The sequence below is a fragment of the Biomphalaria glabrata genome, chromosome 1 (genome assembly GCF_947242115.1).
Source record: "Biomphalaria glabrata chromosome 1, xgBioGlab47.1, whole genome shotgun sequence".
In the NCBI taxonomy this organism is placed as follows: Eukaryota; Metazoa; Mollusca; class Gastropoda; family Planorbidae; genus Biomphalaria; species Biomphalaria glabrata.
Genome location: NC_074711.1, coordinates 63115083 through 63136033, shown reverse-complemented (window position 1 = coordinate 63136033; position 20951 = coordinate 63115083). Strand labels below are relative to the sequence as shown.

The 20951-nt window shown below is 32.2% G+C and overlaps 1 protein-coding gene across 7 annotated transcripts; it reads right to left on the bottom strand.

The window, feature by feature from the left end:
• Positions 1 to 4205: 4205 nt before the first annotated feature.
• On the bottom strand, positions 4206 to 20375 carry LOC106072262 (DNA polymerase kappa-like). Of its 7 annotated transcripts, none has more exons than XM_056006930.1 (15): positions 18568 to 20365; positions 16164 to 17463; positions 15981 to 16045; positions 15744 to 15825; positions 14599 to 15636; positions 11131 to 11300; positions 10554 to 10672; positions 10047 to 10199; positions 9381 to 9948; positions 8618 to 8742; positions 8247 to 8413; positions 7924 to 8053; positions 6860 to 7031; positions 5743 to 6403; positions 4206 to 4609 (listed from the first exon to the last, which is right to left on the bottom strand). In XM_056006930.1, the coding sequence occupies exons 6-15, from the start codon at positions 11252 to 11254 to the stop codon at positions 4519 to 4521; spliced, it is 2310 nt and encodes a 769-aa protein (XP_055862905.1). In that variant the 5' UTR covers positions 11255 to 11300; positions 14599 to 15636; positions 15744 to 15825; positions 15981 to 16045; positions 16164 to 17463; positions 18568 to 20365; the 3' UTR covers positions 4206 to 4518. The 7 variants fall into 7 exon arrangements, with proteins under 7 accessions (XP_055862905.1, XP_055862895.1, XP_055862904.1 ...); XM_056006920.1 differs by having other exon boundaries at positions 19015 to 20363; XM_056006929.1 differs by having other exon boundaries at positions 16164 to 20366.
• Between the last annotated feature and the right edge of the window lie 576 nt (positions 20376 to 20951).

Sequence of the window (20951 nt, the reverse complement as noted above, 5' to 3'; positions counted from 1 at the left end):
AACGATAAAGACGCATCATTAGACTTTGTAGCCGTCTCGGAGCAGAACTGAGTGGTTTTTGAAGGATGTTTTCCAGTGGTTTATGGTCATTCTGAACTACGACTGTCCTGCCATACGTATACTGGTCAAAACGTTCCAAACCAACAACCACTGCCAACAATTATTTTTCAATTTGTGCCCATCTTTTCTGAGTATCAGTTTATGATCTAGAAGCTTATGCTATTGGACTTCCATCTTGTAATAACGCTGCTCCCAACCCATTTTGGCTACTATCTGCTTGTAATGTAAGCTCTTTGTTAGGGTCAAAATATATCAGTGTGCCATGAGTCGATATTTTCTGTTTTATCTTGATGAAAGCTCGTGTGCATTGATCAGACCAAACAAATGGTGTGTTCTTTCTGATCAACTCTGTTATGGGCTGTAAATCTGTCGACAAGTCTGGAACAAATCTCGCAAGATATTGAACCATGCCACAGAATCTTCGGACTGATGAAATATCATTTGGAGCATTCAAACTCAAAATCGCAGATACTTTGTTCGGGTCTGGTTTTATTCCTGCTTCTGTAATAATATGACCCGAAAAATTAATTTCAGCTGTTCTAAAAACAGACTTTTCGTGGTTCAATTTAATCTTCTTTTCTTGACATCTCTTCATCAGCTCTTTTAGGTTAATATCATGATCTCTGAGTGCTTCTTCTTTAGTTCTTCCTCTTCCTACCACTATAATATCATCAACGTAATTGAAACAGCCTTTCAGTCCTTCTAGCGCTAGATTTAATCTTCTCTGAAAAATTTCTGAACTCACTTTCAGACCAAATGGTAATCGTTTCCATTTGTATCTACCAAAAGGGGTTATCATTGCTGTCAATTTAGATGACGTTGCGTCTAGTCTGACATGCCAGAAAGCTTCTTGCACATCCAATTTGCTGAATATTTTGGCATCGTTCAAATCTGCTAATATGTCATCTAAAGTAGCAAGATTATAAGAATTCCCCTAGTAAAACTTTATTCAGGGCTTGTGGATCTATGCAAATCCTATTTTTTTCCATTAGCTTTTTCCACAATTGCCATCTGACTCACCCACTCTTTAGGATCTATCACTGGTTCTATGATTCCTCTCTGTACTAGGGTCTTTAACTCCTCCTTAACTCTTTCTTGTAAAGCAATAGGGATCTTTCTACACGGCAGAACCTTGGGCTCAATGCTGCTATCAATCTTTAAAGACACTTCTCCTAAGTCACCCAAATCACCAGTAAACTTTGGACTACAGTCTTCTTCTTGGTTATTCACTACTGATGCTATGAACCTATCTTTATTGACTTTGATTAACTTCATTCTTGTTAAAGTTTCATGACCTAGAAGGCATGCTAGATTATTTGGTACAACTATATATTCCCCCTCAAATGTTTCGTTAGTTTTCTCATTTCTCGTCATTAGAGTAGCTTTCCCTATGGGGTTCATTTCAGTCTTATTCCACATTAGTAATCTTTGCGTTGCCTTTTCTATCTGATTCTTATTTACGTATTTTTCCTGGATGGTGTTTACATCAGCTTCACTATCCATTTGAAACCTTACACGGTGACCATTTACTGTCATAACTGCTGTCATCCTTTTCGTTTTGTGGTTCTCCAAAGACATCACCCATTCATTTTTTACCATCATGATATCATCTCTTGTGTCCGACTGCAGCTGTCTTTCATCGTTAGACATATCATCTGACACCTGCTGAATTTTCTTTTTGCACATCACAGCAAAATGATGTCTACCCTTGCACGCTAGGCACGTTTTACCCCATGCAGGGCACTTTTCCTTAATGTATTCGTGAATCTTTCCACAATACCTGCATTTACCTTTCTGAATGTTTGTTCTTGAGGGTGTTGATACTTTTTCAATGATTGGAGGGTCGGCTTGTAGGCCTATTTGTCTCAACTGTTTGTTGGCGGTCTCGTATGCTCTGCAAATGTTTCTGCACCTTTCCAATGTGAGACTACTATCTTGTAACAATTTCATTTTGAGGCATTCATGTCTAACACCAAGAACTACTCTGTCTCCAATCAAGCTATCTTCCAGGCGTTCAAAACTACACGTTTTTGCTAGTCTTCTCAGATTTGTTATGTACTTTTCAATGTCCTCGCCTTCTTGCTGTTCACGAGTATTGAAAACATAGCGCTCATAAGTTTCATTCGTTTTTCCAATGCAAAAACTTTCAAATTTGTTCACTATTTCTTCCATCTTTCTTTCTTTTCCCTTCTCAATTTCAAGACCTTCATATATGTCCATCGCTTTTGTTCCTATAATTGTTAGAAAGGTGGCCACTCTGACCTCCTCTGATTCTTCCGACAATTTAGTGGCTAACTCATAGTTTCGCCAGCTCCGGTGAAACTTTTGCCAATTAGCGGCCATGTTACCTTCTACCTCGAGCGGCTCGGGTATAGGAAGTAAATTTCTAGCTGCCATTGCACGGCGTAGCCTTGAATTGTTGCCTATTTATTATTGCAAACAATAAACCTTTATATACTGATTAATGATTACATCTGATCCACACAGAATTTAAGTCATTGGTTAATATGCATAACTAAATGCATGACGCGTAGGACGTAATCATCTTCTTTTTTGAAGTAACGTCTGTATTATATAAGATAAGAAGATAAGATGGGAAGTAATTACTTTCCCAATATGACATTTTGAATTAATTCTTCCCTGTAAAGTTCCCTGATCATGTTGCTTTATTCTTGCAGCTAAATTAGCCATGGAATCCACATATCGATGAAACTATAAAGAATCAAACAAAGCATGTACCGGAAGCTCAAAATTGGAACCAGTGAAATCTGCCCATGTGGAGTATCACCAGAGAATGCCAACCACGTCCTCCAAAACTGCTCTCTTTACCAAGAGGCCCGCATAAGACACTGGCCCCAATAGAAAGAAAACTATTTGGAGAGCTCCCTGATTTGGAAACCACTGCGCAGTTCATCTCATATATTGGTCTAGTCATCTGAACACTCCAACATAACAATGAGAACGAAGAAGAAGAAGAAACAAAGCATTAGGGTTTATTAAAAGAAATTTCTATAAATCAAATAAGAACATAAAACTAAAATGTTATTTAGCCTTGGTTAGGCCAATAATAGAATATGCATATGCATCCTCCGTTTGGGACCCTTCAACTCAAGAAAACATTAAGAAACTGGAACAGACACAAAATAGAGCAGTGAGATTCATAACAAAAAAATATTCACATTTGACTAGAGTAACACCTTTAGTAAAATCACTAAATTTAGAAAGCCTTCAGGACAGAAGACTCAAAAGTAAAGTAGCAATCATACATAAAACCTGAACCATAATCTTCAAATACAAAATTCAATAAAATACCCCGAAAGACACAAAGATAAAGGCACATTCTTCGTCCCATATGCTAGGACAAATTTCTTCAAATACTCCTTCTTCCCTAGTGCTATTTGGGCATGGAATGGGTTGCCTGACTAGCCAGGAAAACCAGAGCATCATGGCGTCGCGCTGTGAAATACGTAACTTATTCTTTAAAAGCAATTTCTTTTAAATTTGAGTGAAAATAAGTTGAAATAGACATTTCTCTTATTCTAGTTCAGATATCAGCAAAGTCTTATATATATATATATATTGAAACAATCAGCTTTTTTTTTTAAGACGACTCCGAAAAATCACTTTCACCTATCCCTTAGTCTGTTGGGCCACTGTACATTTTTCTCCATTCCTGTCCTTTGCCTTGGATAGAATTTCATTCACCTGTCCGTTCTTTTATGTTGTCTTCCTTTTGCTTTCTCTGTCTGCCTCTTCTTTATCCTAGTAGGCCTACTGTTCCCTGAAGGAAGGTCTTTGCGAGCCCTGAGGATCGTGTGATGCGGCCATAGAGTTTTAAGTTTGCATTTCTTTTTTAAAGTGGTTAGCAGGTCGTCGTGAGTCCAATTGCTGTGTTAATCCTATTTCTAATCTCTTGATTTGTGATGCGGTCATTGTGAAAGATACCTAGGATCTTTCCACAGCATCTTAGTTCCATTGCTAGGATCCTCTTCTCGAGATCTGCAGATAGGTTCCAAGATTCACAAGCATAAATATATTTATTGAGACAATCCAGTATTTTCCAAGACTACTCTGAAAAATCCCTTCCTCAAAAAACCAGTTACTATTTTAGTTGACAAATTCTAAAAAAAAAATATGACATAATATCAAAGTATATTTTTATTCAACTGAAAAAATTGATACAATTATGTATAGAATATGGCATATATTACGTTTTGGTTATGAAATAAATCTTTACAAATACATTGTCACTCCAATATACTTGGATAGTAAATGATTGCTAGTCAATTTTTTTTTTAAATTACAAAAATGTCCATTTTATAATAATTTATATTATACAACTGTAGAATGAATAATGAATTTACAAAGTATTTTAAATAAAATACAGTTATAGTTATTTTTATGTCCAATGTCTTGTATTTAGATACAAGGAACATAATTAACAATATTTATGAAACATTATTTGAAGTAAGAATCAACAGCAATCTGAGTTTTCTTCCTTTTTGGTACACTTGGCAGAGAGTCATCATTTTCAACTTGAACAGCTCCCCTGAAATATTAAAATCAACATTTATTGAAAAAAAAAAAAAAGTGATGTACGGTACCGTTAACACTGATACAACCTATTGTCCAGGCCTGTCTTCGGACTTGCCCTCGATTTAATAAACATCAAAGACAAAAATACATTAAAAATCAGAAAATAATACATGTAGATAAGCTTTTGAAATTAAATAAATGTAAAGATGCACAAAAACTGATTGCTAAAAAATTTATGGACACTGCATCCTCCATCATAACAAAGTTCTGAAAATCATACATGGAAAAATTTTATTGCAGGTATTTTGATAAACATTTTTGGTAATTTCAAATATAACATACACACACTTTGTCTATTAGATAGAGTCTCGTATTTCTTAACTTTATGGCCATGCTAATTAAGAAAGCTCTCAAAGGATGGTGTTCATACCATTGTTTTTTATACACCTGCAGTGTCTGATAAGCAGAAGTATCCTTTCACTATTCAATATCATGATGTGCTTTTAAGTAAAAAAATTTACTAAATGTACGATGGTGCAATGAAGCCTTACAGATATCTTTTGTAGATAATGTAAAATAAAATTAGAAAATTGTTGTCTGGCTTGTCTACCAAATTTTATCATTAAATTTAATTCTATGATTGAGTTTGAAAACATTAAACTTCAATCAACAACAATTTTGTTTCACATCAGTGTATTATTAGAAGAACCTGCAAGTGTGTGCCTTTGAGATAAAATTATCTTATTATACAAATGTTTCAAACTCAAACCAAAATTTGTATCCCACTTTTATTTTATTTATTTCTACTTTGTAATGAAATATGTCATTACAGAAAGTTTATATATTGTGATTAATATACACAAAACAGTAATTAAAAATTAAATTTATGGGACATCTAAATCTTTACATTGTAGCACAAAAAGGCTCAATAAGTAGTCTTAATATTGTAATGCCTTAAAATAGCTGTATTGTTCTCTTTTAATGAAATAATACAATGCCGGTACTTTGATATATTTTATTAGATTTTTTTCTCTGGATTAAGAGTTTAATTAAAATATAAAGACAATCTAAAGATAATAATTAAAAAAAAAAAAGATTTTAAAAAACATTTAATGTAACATAAATATGCTTTTAAAATATATTTACCTTTTATTAGAATTTTTGTCATCTTGCAATATGGTTTTAATTGTTTTTCTACTCAGGCACAGATCCATATGTTGGTTAAGCTGATCAAGTGGCCAATCAAATTTTTGCTGCCCACAAACTGGACACCTTATGAAAGTTTTTTGCTTAGACTCTACTGAACTTATCAAAGTGGCTTGAGAAACATTCTGCATTGTTGCATTTGAAAAATTAGATTTTGAGTTACTTTGCAATTTCAAGCTTGTTGATGAAGAATTCTCACAATCTAGATTTCTTAGATTATTATTATTTTCAACTTTAATGTTGCTCTCAACATAACAATTATTTGCTATTTTATCAGAGCATCTTTCTGACTTACTGACAAATTTCATTATACTGTTTTTCATCCCTGATTCTATAGATTTTTTTTGTGGAGATTGAGTTTTTTGAAATAAAGATTTTTGAGAGTGCCTTGTTGTCATGGTACTTTCTAACACTGGATCATTGGCTTCCAAAATGTTAATGGAAGTGGAGAAATCTTTTTCATCAAAGTCAGTTTTCTGAATATTAAAATTATGTGTATTTGTTCTGTTTGCAGTACTAGTCAATCTGTTTGACTGATGAAACAAGCTGACGATTGAAACTTGATTGCTAGCCTGAGGCACAAGCTTGGACATCCTAACACCTGAAAACAAATGAGTGTTTATTTAATGACAAAGAAAAAGAACAAAACCATTATTATTTATATATTTGATAATTCTTATGTTAATCAGAAACTGAAAACTCTGCTAATTCATTGGTTTTCCTGACTGATTCAGACAACCCATTCCATTCTTTAATGACACTAGGAAGAAGGAGCACTTGTACAATTTGCCCTAGCATATGGAATAAGAAATGTGTCTCTATCTGTATGTCTTTTGGAGTATTTTATAAGTTTTTTTTTTATTTGTAAATTATGGTTCAATGTTTTATGTATTATTGCTACTTAAGTTTTTATTCTTCTGTCCTGAAGTGTCTCTAAATTTAGTCTCAATCAAATGAATACTCATTTGTTAATTGTATACATTAACTTACATTTGGTAGTAATATTATATGGATAATTGAAAAGCAATGAAGGATAATAAAATATTAAGCCAGTTACCCATAAGTCGTAAACGAAGCAAACTTTGCTTCACTGAATCGATTTCAACTTTTAACAATTGTTTGGCAGCATTGAAAATGATTTTCTCATCATTGGTGTAGCATTGTAATGTGTGGCTGCGGGTTTTGATTTCAAAGCTGATGGTCTTTATTTTCAATGAGACAGTCTTGCCCTGAAAACAGAAAGCATAATAAAATGTATCTTATTTTTGTCTATGTCAAGTTGTGTCTTACATTATTGCATGTAGTTATTATAGATTACGGGGGATCCTTTGGTCTAGGATGAGCACAACAAGACTCAGAAACAAATAAAACAAAAAACAAATCCAAACAACAAGAATAATTGCTTCTGTTAGAATAACAACACTGAAATCCCAAAAATAGATTTGTTAAACCAAACTAGTAATATAAGTTAAATGCATAATATATATACAAATGAACCTCTACTGACTGCTCTTTCTTCTAAAATGGTGGGAAACGTGGTCGAGAGGCTAAGTGCGCTTGAACTTAGCTTGGCTACCTATGAAGGGGGATAGAGGTTCAACACCCGACTCGAGCAGAGTTGTGTTTACTGAGCGCCTAAAGGCAGCACGGAAACCCTCCTCCCAGACTACCCCTCACCCCTCCAACTAGTCCACAAATGAGATTGGACCTTAGTGCTCTGAGCATGCTATAAGCATGAAAGTACACTATATAAAAGCTAAAATAATAATAAATAATAAAAATACTGTTTACATAAGAATTGGTTAAATTTAGATATATCTTGAGGGAAAATTATGGTATGATATGGTATGTTCATTTTAGTCCCTTGTGACATCAGCAGCTGTGAGGTAACAAAGTAGTTTTTTTCTTAAAACAGCCTAAAAGTACAAAGTTACTATTAGTAGACTTCCAAGTCAACAGGTTCAGGGTTATGTTGTTTGTGCTGCGCATTGTCTACTGGTGAATGTGCGAGTCAACTTATTTGTTTTGAAGAGCTGCATCAGTATAGAAAAACAAACAAAAATACATACACATGCAAAACATAAAAAAACAATTCAAGATTATTAACAATGACTGAAATACCATTAGCTGTTCCTCATTTAAATCTTTGGCCAGATGCTGACACAATTCTGCACATTTTTCGTAGAGTTGAGCTGGATCACTAATTTCTGCAAATGTTCGTTCTGTGCTCAAACTTTTCCTTTCTTCATCTCTGAGAAAAATGATGAAACATCATGATACACAATTATAAAAATGTCAAGTTTCAATTAATTAAGTAATAAAAGTTAGTAATCTTTATGTGAAATAACAAAAAAATCCAATTAATTAAATGGAAGTTTAAAACTATTCAAATTAAAAAAATAAATGTTATTATCTTTTTAAAGGACCAAAAGATGTTCATTTACTTTTCCAAAGAAGTTGAGCCCATGCCAAGTGTGATTTTCATAAAATATTGGAAAGTTAAAGACGAAAATGCATGGTATAACAATGCTCTTTGTTTATAGAGGTCACTACAAAGACTTATGTTCAATGATCCCAGAAGTTTCTCTGTAACTTTGCCAATTCCAGAAATCTGAGGAAAGATATGGATAAATTAAATGAAAACATTAAAAAATATATAACATTTTTATCAGCAAGATTAGGGATTATCACAATCCATGGCAAAGAACAACTTCTTTGAAGTTAATATTTTATCATGCTAAAATATATGATGCTAGTTATTGAAATTCAGATTTTCTACACATAAATAAACACCCTACTTGAATGTAAAATTTACTTTTCTAATTGGAAGATTTTTCATGAATTCTTCAATTTCCTGCACATCTGGATGGATTTGAAATTGTCCATTTGGCTTGTTTCTGTCAGAACAAACCTTCGCTAACATTGTATTTGGTGCAATGCCTATGTTAAAAAAAAAACAAACTATTTTTTTCAATAGTAGAAATATTGTTAACTTGCATTCTAACAGAATAAATATTACCTTTAAACTAAATCATGAATATTGCATGCTTTAAAACCTGTTTATAATCAAACAGTTTTTATGTTAAAGCACAAAAGGTATTTAATAAAAAATGACAAATGCACATTCACAGCTGCACTTGCAAGTTTATATAACAATATTTAACATTTTAAGAGTAAAAATATTATAGACCTTTTTTTATCATGTAAACTAATGGGTGCAATTCTGTTTGACATTTTTTCAAGTGCAATAGTAATAAGGATTTAGTAAAGTAGATTTAGTATCATATTCAAAAGAATATGATAATTAATATACATCTTGTATGTTGAAATCTATTTTAGTGCTACATCAAAATTTTAACAAGCTAATCAAAAGAAAAGATTTTGTGCAGAAAATTATCTTATAATAATAATGCAACTTATTATTCAAATTGGTGCTTATTATGCTGAAAATCACAAAAATATTGTCTTAACAAAATTGATTTAATTATTTTAATTGACAGAAATGTTGTATCTATAATAGTTTCACTGAAAAAAAAAAAAGAATTCTTTGTATCTAAAAATTTATCTGTGCACTATACCTGCACTTGCAGTTAAAAATGTTCGCTGTTCAATTCTGTTTCTCATTTCTAGGACAGCATCTTCCACAGTTGTGTCATACAGTTTTAAAGAAAAGGGAGGTAATTTCTTGTTGCACACCTGACAATCTTTAGGCAAATTAAAGTTGGAAAAATCTAAGGAATTCAAATATTCCTGAAGATTCTCAGATGACACACTATTAATTTTAAGCTCTTCCAAATTAATTACACTTGGCCTTAAAACAGCATTCAAATCACAGGTACATTCAAGATCATTCACTACAATGCTGCTATTATCAGTCTTTAGTCTCAGCAGAAAAATTCTACATAAATTTGATGACCCTCTGCGATAAATTAAATGTTCAGTAAGATCCAAGTAAGCTTCATCCAAGCTCATAGGGGAAAAGTTAGGATCATATTGTGCGAATATTTCTCTAATTTCTTGACTCACAGCAGTGTACTTTGTAAAATTTGGCTCCACTAGGACAAGGTTAGGGCATAACTTCAGAGCTATAAATCCTGGCATGGCTGCTCTAACACCATATTTTCTGGCAATATAATTGGAGGTGCTCTGTAATAAGAAAATAAAGCATTTAAACATTACATATAATAACTATTAAGCAATCTGAGATGTTGTTTTTTAAAGCTAATCATGATACTGAAACTCACCAACATACTCATGCCACCTACAGCCATAGGCTTATCTTTTAATCTGGGATCATCTCTCATTTCCACAGCAGCATAAAATGCATCCATATCAACATGAACTATAGTATGTGATAAATCTTGACAAGCTTTTAGCTTCTCAATGAGCTCATCTGCCTTTAAAAAGAAAAGAAAATGGTTTTATACACTGATTTAAATACTTTTTCATCAGTTTAAAATTATTTACGAAAAAAAAAAAAGGCTAAAAGGTGAAATTATAGGTATATTATCATCTAAAAAATTACATCAACATATGCAGATAACTTTTAAACAGATGCTATAAAAACAAACTATAAATATACTTTTCAACAAATTTTTTTTAACGACACACAATCTAAAATTTATATATGCTTTCAAGTTGTTTTTTTTTAATCCTATTGCTTATTTCTTGCTAATGTGATACTTCTTAACTTATTATTGTTGAAAAGATAATAAAATACAAATAAAAAAGGATAATTGTAAATCTAATACCTCTTTTAAACCATGAAACAACATTGCAGAAGATAAACTACTAATTAAAATTTGTTGCTCTAAAATTTTCTGATTCAACTGTTCCTCTTTCTTTTGTTCATTTTCAAAAAACTTGGAACCTGTGCCAAGAGATAGTTATAAATATTATTAATTCAACATTGGATCTCAAACTTTAACAAAATATGTTTTTTAATTGAATCATAAAATCATATAGGGACTGTTATGTGTGCAGCATAGCGTGAATGAGGAGTGGTGCGAATACGCATTGAAAGGGTTAGAGAGGAAGAGAGCCAAAATGGAGGAATATAAACAAAATAGTGTTCACTGTGTTAATTAAGATTAAATTATATTAGAGAGGAAGAGAGCCAAAATGGAGGAATATAAACAAAATAGTGTTCACTGTGTTAATTAAGATTAAATTATTTATAAACTATGATTTTGTCGTTTTGGTGTTAGTGTATCGCTAAAGAATCTCATTACATAATTAGACGTAACAGGGACATTATTTAAAAACCTTCATGTGATTTCTAAGATATCAGTATTAAATTAAATTTTAGCACAAAAAATCTTTTTATACCTTTAGAAGCTTCAAATATAATCTGATTTATTTTCTCTTTGTTAAGCCCTTCCATTCCAGCTTTATTATCATTTATAGCCATTGTACTAATCAGGCTTGAGCCTTGAGCTGTTAACTTGGACATTCTTGTGCTTAACCTTTTAACAACTGGTCTGGTACTTGATGTGATTCTGAAATATAAATTTTAGATAAGTAGTATTTTCTTTAAATTCTTCTCTCAATAACATTTGTACCCTAGTGCTGTTACATGTTATACAAGCTTTAAACTTTATTTATGTTTCAATATTTTTATTACAAAATATGTAACTATCTATATGCAATTTAATTATGCCATCCTGTGGGATTGTTAGAAAGATGTACGCCTTTGAAATAAAATCATCTTCCATATAAAATTGGTACCTTACCCAGGGTCTCTTTTAAGCATTGCCTCTATAGGCCTTGTATCAACAAGGGGTTAACCCAAGTTTTTTTAAAGAGTGAACTGAGGTCAACATCATCAATCTATTTCTGACACAGAGTTTCAATGCAGCTCATAAACATATAAAGTTTCAAACATTGCACTAATTCCCTGAGCATAAGAAATTAAATCTGGAAAACTGGATTTCAGTAAACTCCTTTTATTTCTAATTTTGCAATATTTAGAAATAGTTTTTTGAGAATATTTTTAGCCTGGTTTTACTACATTACAATTTACACTAAAAGGCATTCTAAAAATCTAACTCACAGACCTTTATTTATATAATGTAGGTCTGTGATCTAAATCCTTTACAATAGCATGGAAGTTTTAAAGTATTCTTTTCGAATTTGTCATCAAATAATCGTGTTACCTTCATAATATCTAAACTTGTCTTTCCTCACAACACACAGTGAATTTAAACTCATGAAATACGATAAGTCATTTTTAGTTGCAAATAGAATAAGCTGTTTAAAATTTTTTAGGTGGACCCAGATATCAATAATAAATTGATTTTCCCCTGTATCTCAATATTTCATTTGTTCATGTCACAGAGAAGATTTATGAAAATGCAACATCTGAGATAAATGAAGAATTTTCAAATATTTCACATTCCTAATACCAATTTTTCTCTTGGAAAAAGACACTATTTCGTTTTGTTATTTCCCGATCTCACTTGAAATCACATCCTGTTTTAAGCCATCTTAAGAGATGGAGAGATAAGATGCACCCCTGTCTCAAACCTGTCTCGATGGTAAAAAACTCTGTTGTTACCTCTTCTGTTTTAATGCAGCAACTAGACTGACTGTAAAGGTGTTGTAGGATCTGGAAGAATTTTTCTGGGATGCCGTTTTTTCTAACTATTTTCCATAGTGATTCTCGGTGGACACTATCGAACGCTTTTTTGAAGTCCACAAAACTGATCGTTAGCCGTTGTTGGTACTCAAGACTTTGTTCTATGATATTTCGTAGAACAAAGTCTGCCTCTTTGGAAATCCTGCTTGTCTTCTCTAAGCCTTTCATCTACAGACTGTTGAAGCCGTCTAAACAAAACAGTGCTGAAAACTTTGCTCGGGACAGAGAGGAGAGTAATGCCCCTCCAGTTGTTGCAGTCTGCCAAGTTGCCCTTTTTTAGAAGCTTTACAATCACTCCCCTTTGCCAGTCCTCGGGGACTTTTGAAGTTCGCCAACAGAGGTTTAAGAGATATGTCATTCTGTTAACAATGCACTGTCGCCTATATTTTAGCATTTCTGCTGATATCATATCTAGCCCTGGTGCTTTGTTATTCTTTAGCACTGCAATGGCCATGGTAACCTCCTCAGCAGTTATTGGGTCTGTCTTGACCTTGAGATTAATGTTCAGAGAAGGGTCCTTAAATGTGTAAGTCAGGTCTTACAACGGTTGGTTAAGGGTTTCTTTAAAGTGCTCTACCCATCTTGCATCCTGTTCTTCTTTCGTTAGCAAAGTTTTGCCTTGCTTGTCTTTTATCTGTGCTCCATGTCCACTCTTTGCTTCAGTGAGATCTTGGACAATACGATAGAGAGTTTTTTTGTCATTTCTGCTTGCAGCTGCTTGTGCCTCTTGACCCTTCTGTTCAATCCAGTCCTGTTTATCTCGCAGACAGCTACTCTTTACTTTCAGATCTGCTTCCCTATAAGGCTTCTTCCGCTAGGCTGTGATCCTGTGTTTCATTTTTCTGATCTCGTCTACGTTTGGCTTTTTTCCTCTCATCGATCAAATTCCATGTTCTGTCTTGTATCCACTGTTCCTTGTATGAACCTCACCTCGTTCCCATAACTTCTTCCGCGCACTCAATAGTGGTATCTCTGAAGTTGGCCCACTCTTCTTCAAGGAGCAGTATATCTGCAAGAGCCTCGAAGCGTTTTTTTAGTTTCAATCGGAACTGTGTGGCAAGATTGCATCAATGATCTAGACTATCTCTCTCTCTCTCTCTCTATATATATATATGTATATATAAATATACATATATATATATATCATATTTAATTATATACAGTGTTTTTTTGTGACGGTACGCACCAATATGGCGTACCGTCACCTTTTTCAATGTGGGGAAAAAATTATTACTTTTTTTGTATTTTAACGTTTATTATTAATTTAATAATAGTTAAAAGTTAGGCATTCCATCAATGAGTACCAGCACCTATTTTTTTTTTTACAAAAAAAAAACACTGATCATATATCATATTGAATCATACTATCAGTACTATCATATAATTTTATAATTATTATTATAACATTTATATTTACTTTTTCTAGTTTAAATCTAGAGATTGATGATTCAGTTACAATAATAATAAAGTAACTAATCATAGAGTCATAGGCCTACTAGTCATAGACCTCATAGGCATAGAGATCTAAATCTAGACAACAAAGATGATTTATAATTAATTTAAATAGTATATCTAGATTATATATATATATATATATATATATATATATATATATATATATATATATATATATATATATATATATATATACTAATCTATAGTAATCTATACTTAAGTCATTAATTAAGTGTTAACTAAAATTCTTAAGTGTAACTCTGTTACTGAGTCTGTATTATAATGTAGATCTAGATATATATAAAATATAATACTACTAGTATAGTAGATCCATACTAGATCTATATCTACATCTAATAGTTGTATCAATTCATGGCAATTGTATCACTTTAATGTATGAGTATAGACAGTATGAGTTACTATGAGTAAGCTATAGACGATCATACTTTAACTTTAATCATACTTTTATTCATAGTAATTATAATTAATATAATTATACTATCTATTTATAGTAATAGTAAATAGACTTAATAGAGGTCTAGATCTAGATCTATATTAGTATAATAGTATAGATCTATATTATATATAGACAATCTAGATTCTAGATCTAGATCTATATCTAGTTTAGTAGTTAGATCTAGTTCTACTATTTATCTATTACTAGATACTAGATCTAGTCTAGATCTTTATAAATTATAGATTACTTTTATTTTCCTCTAGATAGATCTAGATTCTAGATCTATATAGATTCTAGATGTAAGTTAGTAAGTCTAGATGTAGTCTAGATCATCATCATGACTCTAGATTAGACTCTAGACCTAGAGCAGATATGAGTGTTTCTCCAGTACTGGTGCCAAAAAGTGTCACATTATGCTAAAAATTAAAGTTGAAGTTTTTGGTTTCATTTCAACTGTATTCACTTCTTCAACCAGTTCACTTTAAGAATTTATCAATAGAAAATGAATTGCAAGATGTAGATTTTGACAGCAGTGTCTATTCAAGGGGTACCCCCTTTTGCGTCACAGGTGCATCACCGGGACACCACTTGATAATTTAACAACGACCAATTGATAAATTCATTGTATTTTAGCATAATATAACTGTCTTTATTGATATTAGTCTTTAGATACTGAAATTTATGCTTTTGCATAGAAAAAGTGGATTTGAGCTCAATTCAAAATTTGGGACACCGTAGCACCTGTGACACTACAAGTTAAAGTTTTTTTAAAAGATATTCTGTGAGAATATTGAAATTATTTTATTTTTGCACTAAAGTGATCCATTAGACTTGTTATTAAGTTCACTATTCTAGTCATATAGTACCCATTTGTAAAAATGCTGCTTTAATTTCACAAAATGTCGCGGGTGCTTCATGGGACACCATTTTTTAAAATAATGTTTATAAGTTTATATTTTTGTCTTATCTGTGCACAAGTGAATGATCATTATTATTTTTAATTATTGACAAATATATATTTTATATCTTTTGTTAGTTTTAACACACAGAAAAAGGTTTGAAAAAAAAAAGAAAGAAAAGAAAACACATAAAACTGTACACAAATTTTATTTGACAAATTCAGAAATCAAAACATTCCACTCTCAAACTATTGCCTTGGTATCAACATCACTTCAGTAACAATCCTGTCTGCATACACTAACTGTATGTCCTATATTTCTTTAATTTCTGTGCCTTTTAAAAAAATTATTTCTGCGCTGATCATCCAGGACTTCTATCACAACTCCTGTTAGAAAAAATTACCAGCAATGTTGAAAAGTTAATACTTCAATCTAAAACATACTTTGAACTTGTTTATTGAAATTAAAAGGTACACAGTGCAAAAAATTATACCTGGATAGAATATTTCCCCATACTTGACAATCACACAGCTATTTACAATGTACTTTTGATGAGTGAAGAAAATTGTTTGGGCCTGAAAAAACAACAACATGGGGCTGAAATACTTAATTTCTAAAATGAGTCTAAAATTATTTAGCAAGGTATATTATTAAAAAACAACTTATACAATACAGGTAACATAAGATTCAATGAAAATGTTTAAAATGTTTATATGTAAAAGCTCTTTACCTTTGAATTTGAGCATATGGGACTGACATCCAAAGAGTCTTCAAGATTTGACTGAGATTGCACTACTGAAGAAAAAGAAACAATTTCATTTAGAAATCAATTACGTAATTTTAAAATGAATAATGTTTTTTTCTCAGATAATTGTAAAGTGCTATTTAAAAATAAATAAATACAAGTACTTACCATTTTGTTTCTGAAGTTTGAACACCTTCCAAGAGCCACATATTTCATCATGCAGGCACTGACTGCCATATGAATTTCTGTATGGATAGCAGAAACAGCTTCTATTTCTGTAAGCAATAGTGTTAGGTGTAATACCTCTCACTAGGTCATTAAAAGATCCTTCTTTATTTACTGGTCGCCACTTTGATACCTTTTGCAGTGTACCATCACTCTGAACATACTCATCCGTCATCTTTGACCACATACTATACTCCACTCTGCTAATTCATCTGTGCAATTTTTTAAAGGCTCAATACTTGTTAATTAAATCCACACCACAGTTGCTACATGATCTTTCAATGCACTGCAGCTTATGAAAACAATTGGCATTAGTTCTTGGGCATAGAGTTAAGTCAAGTGATGAAGCTGGATTTATTAATGTCAGCTCTCTGTGTCCTTTTTTGATCAGAAATTTATTAATGCCCTCTATATAAAGAAAAATCTTCAAACACAACTCACATAAGCAAGACTGCATCTTATGTAAAGTAGCTTTTGCATGAAACGTTTTCCTGTTTGAGCACTAACAGATGATTGAGAGGGATCAGTTCCCTCTACTGTAAAAAATGAATATTGTTTCCAAGGCATTTTGTGCAATGCAATCACGTCATTTTTTTTCTTGCAATTTGTTCTGATTTGCACTTGGACATAAAACTTCTTGACCAAATGTTAGAAATGAGTAGCACAACCTCTGAGTTTGTTGTACTTACTAAGGATACTGCAGAGTACTTGTCTATGAGCACTAGACATCTGACTTTTTTTTTTGCTGGTGGAGTGTAGTTAGGTTTTGATACTTTCTTTAATGTTGTTTAGAAGGATGAGCTTTCTTCTCTCAGGTAGGCGCAGAAAGCGTATGTCATGGACAGCTTTTACTTTTTCTTGGGGAGCATATTTGTGTGAGACCATCAAAAACTGCAGCATATTTCTTGGGTGACCTAGGCAATTTCATCAAAGCCCTTGAAACAGCCATTCTTTTTGCCACTGGAGTCTGGAATCCAGTACCTAGTGATTCACCAACCTCTGCTGAGATGACATTAAGTGGACTATTAGCTTGTTGTTTTCTTTCTTTGCGTTTTCTGTTTATCCAAGCTTTTTCATGTGGGCTTAACTAGGCCCTGTATGCAGCTTTTCTCAACCTTTCCTTTTCTCTCTGCTCTAAAACAGCAACACGTGTTAGAGACTCAGGCTTTGATGCTTGTAAATTTAGAGTCTTTCTTGGCTTGTAGACGCCTTGAAACTCTAACAGATACTCCATTACTGAAATCTGTAATTTATAAAAAATGTATAAGTATCTAAATAAATAGATCTATTATATATAATATAGGCCTACTAATAAATTTCATAAACATATAATATATTATATATTGGTGCATTATTTAAATCTAGTCTAGTAATGCCCATAATTGCTTGATAGGGATAGACTCAATCAATAGTATAGGACTAGTACTGTTAATTATATTAACTTAAGTTATAATCATTCAGTGGTAGACTGAAAGAACTGAATATAATATAATTGAATATACTGTATAAACAATACAATGGAAATTAAGTGCAGGTTAAACCAAACTTTGTTTTAGATACTATCTACATTTTAATATAGAATAGGTCTATAATATAGATCTAGTCTCTAGATATTTTTCTAGATACTGGTCAATTTAAAGAAAAATATATTATTAAATCTAAAAATAGATTCTAAATCTAGTCATAAATGATCTAGTCTAGAGTCACTAGTCTAGATTCATAAAAGATCTAATGATTTCTAATCTAATAATCTAGTTTAGATCTAAATCTAGATAGTGAATTAGATCTAGACTGACTAGACTATTCTACTCTACTCTAGGTCTAGATCAAGACTCAAGAGTAAATCTAGCTATAATATAATGAATTACATAATTAGATCTAGATCTAGAGTAAATCTAGATAATGAATTACATAATTAGATCTAGATCTAGAGTAAATCTAGATTTAGGTCTAGAGGTCTAATCAGTCTAGATTTCTAGATCTAGAGTTAAGCTCTTTAAAGTTTTAAAGACAAGTGTCCGAGATGCGCCTCAAACGAAAGATCTAATAGTTCTAAATCTTATTTACAGTAATAAGTAAATTTTAATTATTTAATATTTCTTAAACAGTACCGCTTTATTTCTTTTAGATGTAGCTAATATTATCTGACACTGTAAAATCTTTAACAAACTATCACTAAAATCTATTTGGACTTAACAGACGCAAACTAGGACACCATTTGTAAACAAACGGAGTAGTGTCCACTGAAACGCCCCAAACGATGTAAAGTAAAATTACAAAAAATATAAAATAAAAGATGTCAATAAATGTTCATTTAAAATGATTAATTATGAAAATAGTTTATTACATATATTAAAATCATTTAATCTTAATTAAAACTTCCATGAATACAGAAAACGTAACAAATCCTGAACTCGCATTAGACGCTACATGTGACGCCATAATTTATGCATGGAAAACACCAGCACGGGGTCCCAAGGAGCGCCTCAACGCCTAATCCAATTTACTTCTCAAAATAAAAACAAATTAATTATTTTAAATCGCTACACACGTCTACTATTACATCAACATAATTGTTTTAGAAATATAAACTTTTTGTTTAGTAACAGGCTTTAAAATTGATTAACTTTACGATTTAAGACTAAATTGTGTTCAAGACGCTTCACGTGACGTCATGATTGAATGGTTAAATTTAGTAACCTCGTAATAAAAAAAGCACTTCGATTTGGATATTGCAATCAAACTTATTTGTAATAAGCTTAAATTTCAGTAGAATAATGAAATATCTACGTACCTGATGGGTTGTTGATTCACAAAAAACAGATTAAATGAGGTTTTTGTGCAAGATTGCCGGCGATTGATCGTGTCGACGCTTGAGGCGCATCAATGGTTTATTGTGGGACACGCTATTGTTTACGTACTCCTGTTAATTACTACGCCAGTATTTCCAGCGGAAACGGCACTTCTTTTGTTCTACACAATACCTGTGATGCTCAAAAGAACTCTCATTCATAAAAAGTAGTGTTGTGGGAAAAATAATCCCATTCTTAACACACGCAGCACAGGCGCTTCATCTGGGACACCTCGACCTATTTTAAGCTCGTTATGCATGTTTAGAAAGCTTTTAACAAAAAAAATACTTTAAAAGAAATCTTTAATGCTTGTTGTAACAGAAATGCAATGTTGAGCATATTATTTATTTCTTGTTTACAATTCATAGAGGATTGTAATTCCGTATAAAGTGGGACACATCGCGATGCGCCTCAAACGCCTTTTTGTGACCGTGTTTAATCAATATTTTAATAACCTTGAGAAAAACTAAATAATGACATTGAAATATGAGGATCTTGTTAACATATTCCAACAAAGATGGAAGTTTTATGCCCCTTGGTTTTAGTACGATATTAATTCAATCATACCATGGTGTTCCGTGTTACATCAAAAGCTGCCATTTTGGGTAGTAATTTCACACATTTTTTACAATTTCAATATTTCCCTAGCACCTTATGAGCTCAAAATATCAAAATTTATAGATTAACCATTTCTTAATGCAATGTAATGCAAATTGTCACATTTGAATAACAATCTTATGAAATACGGACTTTTTAGTGAACCAATACCTAGTTGTAACCAGTACTGGAGAAACACTCATATAGAGATCTAGAGTAATAGTGAAGTCATTATGGACTAAAGTCTAAAGGTATAGAATCTAGATTATAGATCTAGATGTAATCTATATCTTTATCATAGTAGATCTAGATCTATATCTAGAGTTTATGGTGTAGTTCTAGTCTAGTACTATATAGATATCTAGATCTAGACTAGTATCTAGACTAGATCTAGAGTGACTAGAGTCTAGTAGCTTCTTATATTTTGGACACCCCATCAAATTCTCCTTCAATGAACGGGTCGCTTTTTTTGTTTGTAATTCATTTGTTTTTATGTTTGGAGCAAAAATCAACGTTTCGGGACTGCGCATGTCCAATTTTAGATAAGTTCCGGTAATTTTGTTCCGTTTTTCCAAAGCAGATGGCAGTTTTTTAGATTCTCGGTAACCATGTATGTAAAGCTGTTGTTTTAACCTCCCCCGGCAATTCATACCCATATAAGGGATGAAGGCTATATTATGAGCCTGTTTGATTGTAGGCTGATTGGCATATCAAAATAAGCTTCCAAACATCTTTAGAAAGACATTCCAATCTCATTTATACTGTTAGCTGTTAAATAAAATTTAATAAGGGGGTGTACAACGAATAATAATGAATTCAGCTCATTCTCCTTCATTGGACACAGCAAAATCGTATTAAGAAATATTATTGGGATTAATAAATCTATGATTTTTTCAATGAATAAGCTTGACCTAGATCGAGATGTCTATAATATATAATTTATGAATGAAAGAAAAAGTGCGGGCTGCTAATTTGAAGCCAGAGACCATGCCCAATGCAGGTGATCACTCCAGATGAGCTGGCAGTGAGGAGAAGTATACACTCAGCTTGTAGTGTCACAAACTATCCAACAGGCAGTGGAGGGAAGGGGGAGAGAGTCATGAAAAGAATTATAAGCATCTATGGGAGGGAAGGGGGTGTTAATGTGTCACAAAACATCCAACTTATGAAAACAAGAAGAGGGTCCTTGGATGGCAATTAAAAGAAAGACAGAGGAAATACATATGTAGCCAATGTAGCCTAGTTGAAAATATCTTATTTATTAAATTATAATAATTAATTA

What these genes read in the sequence shown, in the direction of transcription:
- LOC106072262 (XM_056006907.1), bottom strand. Translation starts at nt 20,325, where the DNA reads ATGGGTATGAATTGCCGGGGGAGGTTAAAACAACAGCTTTACATACAT. An exon ending in TATATTTGAAGCTTCTAAAG is followed by an intron (nt 10,673 to 11,130) that starts GTATAAAAAGAT and finishes CTCTTGGCACAG; the next exon opens with GTTCCAAGTTTTTTGAAAAT. An exon ending in GACAAAAATTCTAATAAAAG is followed by an intron (nt 4,610 to 5,742) that starts GTAAATATATTT and finishes TTAATATTTCAG; the next exon opens with GGGAGCTGTTCAAGTTGAAA.